This window comes from Andrographis paniculata, unplaced genomic scaffold (assembly GCF_009805555.1).
Source record: "Andrographis paniculata isolate CXL003 unplaced genomic scaffold, ASM980555v1 Contig55END, whole genome shotgun sequence".
Taxonomy (NCBI): Eukaryota; Viridiplantae; Streptophyta; class Magnoliopsida; order Lamiales; family Acanthaceae; genus Andrographis; species Andrographis paniculata.
The window spans coordinates 2,496,869-2,506,672 of record NW_026137590.1 but is presented as its reverse complement, the minus strand read 5'-3'; the positions used below and the strand labels follow the sequence as shown (position 1 = coordinate 2,506,672).

The 9,804-nt window shown below is 34.4% G+C and overlaps 1 protein-coding gene across 4 annotated transcripts; it reads left to right on the top strand.

Moving 5' to 3' along the window:
• Nucleotides 1-793: 793 nt before the first annotated feature.
• LOC127256310 (transcription elongation factor TFIIS) lies at nt 794-5,433 on the top strand. Of its 4 annotated transcripts, none has more exons than XM_051282267.1 (4): nt 794-945; nt 1,156-1,245; nt 1,357-1,511; nt 4,003-5,433. In XM_051282267.1, the coding sequence occupies exons 3-4, from the start codon at nt 1,362-1,364 to the stop codon at nt 5,038-5,040; spliced, it is 1,188 nt and encodes a 395-aa protein (XP_051138224.1). In that variant the 5' UTR covers nt 794-945; nt 1,156-1,245; nt 1,357-1,361; the 3' UTR covers nt 5,041-5,433. The 4 variants fall into 4 exon arrangements, with proteins under 4 accessions (XP_051138224.1, XP_051138222.1, XP_051138221.1 ...); XM_051282265.1 differs by having other exon boundaries at nt 1,156-1,268; XM_051282264.1 differs by having other exon boundaries at nt 1,156-1,271.
• Nucleotides 5,434-9,804: the final 4,371 nt, after the last annotated feature.

Sequence of the window (9,804 nt, the reverse complement as noted above, 5' to 3'; positions counted from 1 at the left end):
AAATTAGCTATCTTAATCTTTACTCCCTCTGTCTCAGTACAATAGTTTTATTTATCATTTTTGTCCGTCTCAAAACAATAGTCTCATTTCCATAAATAATCATATCATCATAAAACTATTCATACTTTTTCATTATTATTACACAATTGCCACTATTTTTTACAATAATATACTCACTAGGGCAAAAAAATCATTTAGCCTTACTTTTTACCAAAATTATTTTTATTAAATAAGTATTATTTTCACTAATATATTTTTAATTATTTTCCGTGTGTTTATGGTAAAGTAAAAAATCACCATACATGAGAAGGATGAAGTATATATTGAAATTATATTAGTAAAAATTATTTGGGTGAACAAAGTAAAAATAAATTATACTACCTCCATCCGGCTCTAAGGGTCTCATTTACGTTATGCGTATTGATATTTAAATATTAATTATTATGTCAAAACATAATACAAATTAATAAAAAATTACAAAAATACTTCTATTAGCGTATTATAATACATAAGGATATTTTTAATATTAAGTGTGAAAAAGTAAATGTGACCCTAACCGAAGAAGTATAAAGTTAGTCGGGCCAAAGCCCCGAACCAAGCCTACTCCGAATTATCTCGGACCAACGAGTTAGAAGCCGGTCTGACTAGGCCGGACCGGCAGCTGTTAACGACACGAGTCACACGACGCCTGAATTATCTTGATTCGGAAATCAATTTGTATCCGTCGGATTGGATTGCCCCCATGCGGGGCCCATCGTGACCGTCAAATAAATCACGCGCTACACCCCAACAATCTTAGTCTCTCGCCTCGATGGTATATATTTCAAGGAGGCAGCCTCGGCACCGGGAACTAGGGTTTCAGGTTTAGGCTTCTGTGGGAGCACCGGCAGATGCTGAATTCGATTTTTCTCGTTCTCAGCTTTTGATTTCAAAGCTTGCATTACGGTATGTAATTTTGAGGGCACTTATTTATCGTTTGGTCAACAATCTGATTGGTTTTCGAGCTAAATTGGCTCACCCATTCGCAGTTTTTCGTTCTTTCGATGATTTTCAAGTTTTTTTGCGACTGAAACGGAGATTTCGATGTGGGTGGGGCTAATGTCGGGCTTTCGACCCCCTCTAAGTTTCTCTAACAAATATATGGAATATCTGTAGATGAAATCAATTGATGATAAATTCATGTTCGATGTTTGGATGTATTAGCGGTTTGATGTGTAGTTCGATGGTCAAAGAGACATCTTGCACGTATATGATGCGGCAGACTATGCGTAGTATTGTTAATTGTTTATTTATTTTTAATTCGATCTGGATAAAATTGTTTTAAGTTGTTTGTGATTTCTGTGTATGATTGAGTAGGAATAATGGAGAAGGAGCTTGTTGATCTTTTTGAGTCTGTGGAGAGGGCTGCAGCTGCAGCTCTGAATTCACCCGAGGATGAGGATAGGTGCCTTGATGCATTTGAGTGTCTCAAGAAGTTTCCGGTCACTTATAAAATCTTGCGATCCACACAGGTATTGAAACTCTTTCTTTTGTCTACGTTTATGTGTTTGTGTTCAATGGAGTTCCCATATTCTGAAGCTGGTTGCCTCTTTCACATAGTAATTGAATGCTGTAATGATCTTACTTATTGTTAACCATTAGGGTAGATGAACTTCGAAACAATTCTAGGGTGTTTTCATCTAAACCAATATTTGAATTTCTAGATTTCAATTTTAAGATGTGTCTAAAACAAAGTGATGAAATCCTTTCCGGGATAGATATGTTAAGTTGAATGAGACTGGGAATTGTAGAACAGGACTGTTTTGTATAGAGCAAATGTTCTATATGCAAGAAGATTGATTCATGATTTCGATTTAGCCTGGTTCTCTATTTTCAAGAGTTATTAGCTTATTGCCCATCTTAATATGGTAAGCCTTAGTACAAGGACTTGTAATAAATTGAGCATCTGATTATCCTGCCCTTAAGAAAGCTTGTGTGTGGTAGGGCAACAGTTTAGAGATTTGTATAGAACATCTGGTGTGTGCTGAAAATTGATTGTTGTTACTATATTGTTGATGTCAATGTGAGTGCTGTGTATGACACAAGCTTATGAAGTTTGGGAGTTGTACAGCAACGTGGCATGTGTGCTAAAAATTAATGACTTCCAATTATTGTTGTCTAAGGGAGTTATGTAAATGGAAAGAAACAAAAATAACTTATGCTTGAATAGGCCGACAGTTTAGGTTATGGCAAAGCAATGTGTCGCATGTGCTAAAAATTGATCAATTTTCTTTTATTGTTGGCAAATTGAGTGCTGTAAATGGCCACACGAATGAATGAATTAGGTCACTGTGTAGGTAGGTCAATGGAAACGTGTCACGTGTACTAAGAACTGATTGATTTTCATTTATTGTTGTAATAAAAGTGCTGTAAACGAAACAAGCTTATGAATGGTGAGAGGTGGTAAGGTAATGTGTCACATGTGCTAAAAGTTTATCGACTTTCCTTTATTGTTGGAAAAGTGGGTTCTGGAACTTGCTTAAGCTTATGAGTGAATACATTGACTGTTTAGGGGCTTTCTGGGCAATGTGTCACGTGCACTAAAAATTGGTTTACATTCATTTATTGTCGTCAAATGAGTTATGTAAATTGGTTTACCTTCATTTAAAGATGACAGTTGTGTTGCAAGAGGTCATCGGATATCTTTTTACCCAGATTTTGAGAATCTTTTAAAGCCCAAAACTTCTGGTTACAAATGTGAAACCAAATGTGGTTGCTCTCTCAAGCACTTGGAAACTTCTTTGTGCTATCTCTGCAATATCATTTGGTACTAGGGTTTGAACTGAAAATTTACTTTCCTTTTCTGGCCGGATTGAAACAGTTGACTATGTGAGTACATGGTGTAAGGGGAGTTTAATCAAACACGTTGATTAATACTCCCATCTAAATCTTACTCACAATATGATGAACTTGAAGATCAAAAATTAGCTTTACATTGCTCAAACATATTTACCTGAAGCATTTTCGAACACTTACGATTATTTACTACTTTGGATTAGTTGGGATTATTTACTCCCCATGTATTAGTTAATGCACAAGGATTAGATAATCCCATCCAATTCTTTGTAGTAACCACACCCCAAGGATGTGATTTTTAGGGTGTGGTTGCTGGATGGGATTATTTAATCCCACTGTATTAATTTACACAATGATTAAAGATATGCTTTGGAAGTGTTTTGGAGTTTTCGTGTGATATAGATAGTTGTTGGATGTGATGTTTTAAATAGATAATAGAATGTTGACGTAATATTTTAGATGAAAAATAACTTTTGATGTGATATTTTTTTAAGAAAGAAAAATTTTAATGAATAGTACAATTTTGAAATCAAAAGTAAACAGAGCCCAATAATCAGATCCAGTCCTCATAGTAAGCACGCCCTTAGGGTATGCACATATCTGAAGTTATTATGTTAGATAGCTCAATTTGATTTGAGAAACTAGCAAATAAAATGTTTCTCAAACTTGAAGCTGCTCGTTGATATAGTCTTTAAATCTTTTTTTGTTTCTTATAATTATATAGAAACTAATGAAATGTAGAACTCTAGATAATTGATTTCTCTAGCTGCGCATATTTATACCTATTTCATTTCATAAGCGAGGTTTCTTTTTCTTGTTATTTTAATATCATATAGGCAATCGGAGCTCTCCCCCTCTCTCCATCCCTCTATCTATATCTCCCTGTCTACATCTCTATCTCTTTTTCTCTCTCTCTCTCTTGTTCTGTTTCATACATTTTTTCCATTATTGCTCTTTTTGATGTATTGCTTATAAAGTTGAAATGCTAATGGATGGTAAGTTATTTGGGTGGCGAGTGGAGGCACGAGCATATTAGTCCTTACCTCAGGCCCTATCTAGCGTGGGTCATTGATGTAGCACTTTAGTATTTTTCGTTGCTAGATTGCACCATCTCTTCTATAATGAATTTGTAGTTTAGTTTCTCTTTCCCTGAATACCATTTTTCAGGTTGGAAAACGCATCCGCCAGTTAACCAAACACAGAAGTGACAAAATAAAGACACTGGCCTCCAGTGTGTTTAAGATGTGGAAGGATATTGTAATTGAGGAAACATCAAAAAACTCCAACAGTACTGCAGATGATGCTGATTCAGTGAAACCCAAGTCTGCCAGTAAGGAGACGAGCGAGGCCAGGAGCATTAAAAGAACAAACTCTATTAAGCCTGAACAGGATTCTTCAAAGAAACCTAAGATTGATGGAACCAATCATTCTACTACACCAAATTCGAACAAATCCATGAAGCTGGGAACCTCCTTGAGCGTCAAAACTGAGAAAGCTGAAGCAGAGAAGCCAAGGCCCATGTCGCAAAAACCAGAGAAAGTTGAATCAGAGAGGCCAAGATCCATGGCACAAAAACCAGAGAAAGTTGAAGCTGAGAAGCCAAGACCCATGGCGCAAAAACCAGCCCCGGCCTCAAATCCCGGAGGCCCGCCAAAACTGACTTCCCTTGTTTACTGCAAAGATCCATTGCGCGACAAAGTCCGTGAAATTCTTGCTGAATCCTTGTGCAAAGTCTCTACTGAGGTTGAAGATGCCGACGACCATGTGAAACGCCAGGTGAATGGATCTGATCCTTACCGGGTGGCTGTTCTCGTGGAGACTGCCATGTTCGATAAGTGGGGCAAGTCCAACGGTACCCATAAATTCAAATACCGGTCTATAATGTTCAACATTAAGGATGCCAACAACCCGGACTTCCGGCGAAGAGTTCTAGTGGGGGAGATCGAGGCGCGCCACATTCCTGAGCTTACGCCAGAACAGATGGCGAGCAACGCCAGGCAAGCTCAGAACGAGAAGCTGAAGCAGAAGGCATTGTTCAACAGCGAGCGCGCGGCAGCACCAAAGGCGAGCACGAACGAGTTCACCTGCGGGAGGTGCAAGAAGAAGGAATGCACGTACTACCAGATGCAGACTAGGAGCGCAGATGAGCCGATGACAACGTATGTCACGTGTGTCAACTGTGGCAACCATTGGAAGTTCTGTTAGAAGGAGACTACTGGGTCGGGTCGGGTAAGTCTCACTGTACTGTGGAGCTGCTGCTGCTGCTGCTGTTGCTGTTACATTATTTTTAGTGGTACTATTACTTTTAGGTTGCCATAATCACAGCACTGTTGATCTTCTTCAGATTCTGATCTTACCTCACATTTGTTGTAGAATTGAAGTCTCTCTCTCTCTCTCTCTCTCTCTCTCTCTCTCTCTCTCGCTCAGATTCTGTGACTGTTTTTTGCGTTGTGCATTCTTGTCATAGCCCTCAATTTTATATAGTTAATTGTGGCTGCCTGCCTCCATTAACATTTATGTACTTTGCCTGTCCAAAGTATCAAGATCTTGGATAGGGGTAAGTTCAAGTGGCTTATGTATTTTTAGGCTTCCTGTTCATGGGTTTGTTTGCTTCAAAAATGTTGACAGAATTTTATTAGTTTTTTTTTTTTTTCCTAAAAAAATATGTTCAATTAAATATTTATTATTTATTTTTAATATTATATTTAAAATTAATTTTATTTTTAAAATATTGCGTCAGAATTTATTTGTCTCCATCATGTAATTATTTAAATTTATTTTTTTTGTATTTGTAAACTTCAAACTTCCAACCAGCTATCCCTAGTGTTTTTTTCGATTGAATTTGAAAGTCAAGCTTTGTTCTTTTTATTTTTATTTTTTTTACATATTTTTTAAAATAAATTAATACATTATATATATTTATTATCTTTAAAATATTTATATAATTTCTTATACATAAAATTTTTTCATTTTCAATTATTTCACAAAACAAATACACCGTTCTTCATTAAAATAGAGTTCATGAGGTATACTTGTCAAGATTTTATGATTACCATCCTTTCGAATTGGGTAATCCATTAATCCAACTACTTTGAGGATTGTAAATAGATCTTTTCTTGTTTTTTTCTCCATTAGAGATTAGGAATAGATGAACTCTCAGTAGAATCCATTTTAGCGACCGAATTCATCACCACTTTAGTGATTTTAGCGGCTTGACTAGTAATTCAATATTGTTTCAATATTGTTAGCAATATATAGATGGATAAGTAATTCAACCATTCACATTCGGATCATGAATCCAATGAATTCGAAAAATTGAACAAGGAGCTCTATGAGGTCAAAATTTCATATACAATATTTTGTGAGAAAAAATTATATATATATATATATTTGAGAACATATACTTAAATAAATAAATAGATATGATGTAGCTTTTTTCGTTTTTAGAAAAATTTATTATTGATCAACCACCAAAGAATTTTGAAAAGTGCATGTAAATATAGAGCATAAATTTCTTTTTGTGAAAATGTGTGGCTGTTCGTATAATAAGAAATTGGGTTTATGATGTATTTTGTAGGCAAAAATATGTATTCCTTCCATCGAGCATAATTACGTGAAAGTGTATGCTGGACAGATTATATGAAAATTTGTATATTCGAATCTCTCAAATCTTTGATGAAATCGGTTAGAATTCTGTTTTCTTTGAGACAAACTTTTAGGTGAGTCGATAGACATTATTCAAATAAAATTTGAATAAAACCATGACAATATTAAATCGAAACGAAATTAGAATTAAACTAATTAAACAAATCAAGGCTACCATAATGAATTGAGTTAGGTAAAAACAAATGAAATCACAAAGAACCGGCTTTGGACAGCTGCGGATCTCCGACGGCAGCTCCCTCCTGTCATCTTCTCCAACAACTCCTCCACAGGCGAACCGCAGCGGCATCCTTCGGAAAATCATTTGAACTTCAGTCCTCGAACAGCCGAATTCTCAATCGATTAACCTCCGATCTTTTTCCCGATCTTGTCTATTCTTTTTCGAACTTTCACCGGAAATATGAACAACATATTTCGGGCCAACCATGGTGTCGGAATGACTTATGGTAACCACGCCTCAAAATAGAGATCAGCTCCTCACTCTAAGTCTCGACGCCCATAGAATTCAACGAGGGACCACATTTAGCTGGTATGCCACCTTAAGACCTGGTTTAATACAGACTTGGGCGGAGCTAGTGCAAGCCTTCCACGTAAGGTTCTACAACCCGTCATTGGAGGTCACAATTTCTGACCTTACTAACCTCCAACAGAAAGGAGACGAAACCGTGGAGCAGTTTTTGAAACGCTGCAAGCAGACCAAGGGACATAGTGGAAGATGTGAAGAAAAATCACACTTATAAGTCATACATAAACTCCAATAGTATGAGGTTTTTTGGAAAAAGTAAAACACAAATCCGTGCGAGCTTAGTCAAAAGTAGACAATATTATACTAGTGTTGAGTTGTCCCAATCCTAACAGTGGTATTAGAACCCGGTTAGATGGTGAAGCGGATTGAGTGGCATTGGGCACTAGTGGTGGTGGTGTACTCTCCCTCGTGACCTGCGGAAGTGTCTTGTGTCGAAAGTTTCTTGGCGGTGTTTGATCGGTCCCGACAGTTATAGTTGGTCAGACAGCGGGTCCCTTTGTATTATGCGGTACAAGGTGGCAAGAAGGCCCATAAGTTGGTCCCTGGTTTGAGGTGTCATATTGAAATATATGAAGAAAAATCCACACTTTATAAGCTCCATATAAACTCCACTAGTACGAGGCATTTTGAAAAAATTCAAAAACAAATTTATAAAAACTTAGTCCAAAACGTACGATATCATATTTATTATTGAGTTGGTCCAGTCCTAACACCTACTTCCTATCTTAAGGAGAAATTCACACTTCAATAATAGCCATAAGGGCCGCGCAACTTTTTTATGACACCAAAAGTGTGTGAGGACAAAGCCTATGCAAGATCTAGCCTTGTGGGCGGCAAACCAAAGGGAGGCTCAAATTCGAATGTCTTGGACAAACATTTCAGCCTCCGAGGAACCCTCCGGTTCGGGATAGATTCACATTTTTCGACACTGTCATCGAAGTTAGCTTCGAAAAGAACGGCGAGGTATAGAAAGTCACATTTGTCAATTTGATTGTTATCGGATTGTGTCCATCTTTTTATTTTAGTTTGTAACTTATACAATTTAATTTCATTTTAATTTTTTAATTTATAATTTTTTTTAATATTAATTAGACTAATTTGTTATCTTAATATTAATATAGAATTATTTATATTATACGATAATTATTTTTAAATATATTTTAAATTATTTATTAATTATATCTCTCCTGAATTCTCGTGTTTATAATAAAGAGGACACGGTAGTCGGGACGGATGGAATATTATTTTTTCATGGCTTTCTTTTTTAGCTTTTGTAGGTATGTTTTTTTTTTTTAATAAGTTTTAAAAAAATTTAGTTTTTGTAGGTATGTTTTTTTTTTAATAAGTTTTAAAAAAATTTAGTTTTTGTAGGTATGTTTTTTTTTTAATAAGTTTTAAAAAAATTTAGTTTTTGTAGGATATATTTCTTAAATGAGTTCTAAAAAATTTTGATTTAGATTTGATATTGAAATAATGTATGATAAAATATAATGTGAGAAAAAAATTATTTTTTTCAAAATAGTATAATTCAGATAGTACTCCCTCCGTCCTATGTAATTTGGGCATGTTAATGTAGACACGATAATATGTGTACCAGTAAAAATAATTATTATATAGTAAAAATAATTATAGATTAAGATTAACATAACTAAATAATTAAAAAATTATAAAATATAAAGTTTAAAATGTAATTAAAATTTATAATTATATTTTTTTAAAAAAAAATAAATTATATAGGATGAACAAAAATAAAAAATAAAGAGAAATTACGTCGAAGAAAGCAAGAAACTAGGAATTTGAAGTTTTTAACCGTAGTCACTTCCTTTATAGTTCTTTTATCTATTCTATTTTCAGCGGTGAATTTAGTAGGTGGGAGCAGTCTAACTCTTAAAGTTCAGCCTACTTTTGATTTAAATTTTACTGCTTTATTTAATTTTTACTAATTTCTTCGTATTCCTGCATTGCTAGTGCCTGGCTTTTCATTTAATTTTTACTGCTTTTTCAATTAATTTCTTCGTATTACTGCATTGCTTAGTACGCAACAACAGTGCGTACTAGGGTGTGTTTGTTTGGGGATTTCAATTTTGAGTTGGAATTTGAATAGCAAAAATTTTGAATTTGAATAATTGTACGATGTGATATAAATAGGTGTTGATGTGATGTTTTGAATGTAAAATTGATTTTTAATATAATATAAAAAATAAAAAATAGGTGTTTGATTTGATATTTTTGAAAAATTTTTTTTGAATGAATCAAAATCCTACAAACGAACCCACCCTAAATATTTCTCAACTATTCCTCAATTTTTTATACAATTATTCCAATTTTAACGGTGAGTGAATTTGTGACCATAAGATCATAACTTCAAAAACTTCTACGTCTTCTGAGCTACTTGACCACATAATTCATAATTTACCTAGTATGACTTATCTTATTAACCTAATTCGTAGAATATTAAATTCGATCAAAGATTTATCATTTATTTAATAAATGTTGTGAATTCCCAAACGACACAGTTCTGAATTCCTAGTTGAAGGAAGCTAAAAATCCATTGGATTTTTTATGAACTCAAATGCTAAACCATCCAAAAAAATGTTTCAAGCAATAACAGTACAAACCAACCAATCAATCTCAGCCTTGCTAATTCCATTCCAAGCAGGCAAGTAGTAAGTATTGTTTGAGGAATTATGTGGAATTTTCTATTATTTCCATAATATTTTTTTTTTAAAAATATCAAATTAAATATTTATTTTTTTATTTTTTATATTATACTAAAAATT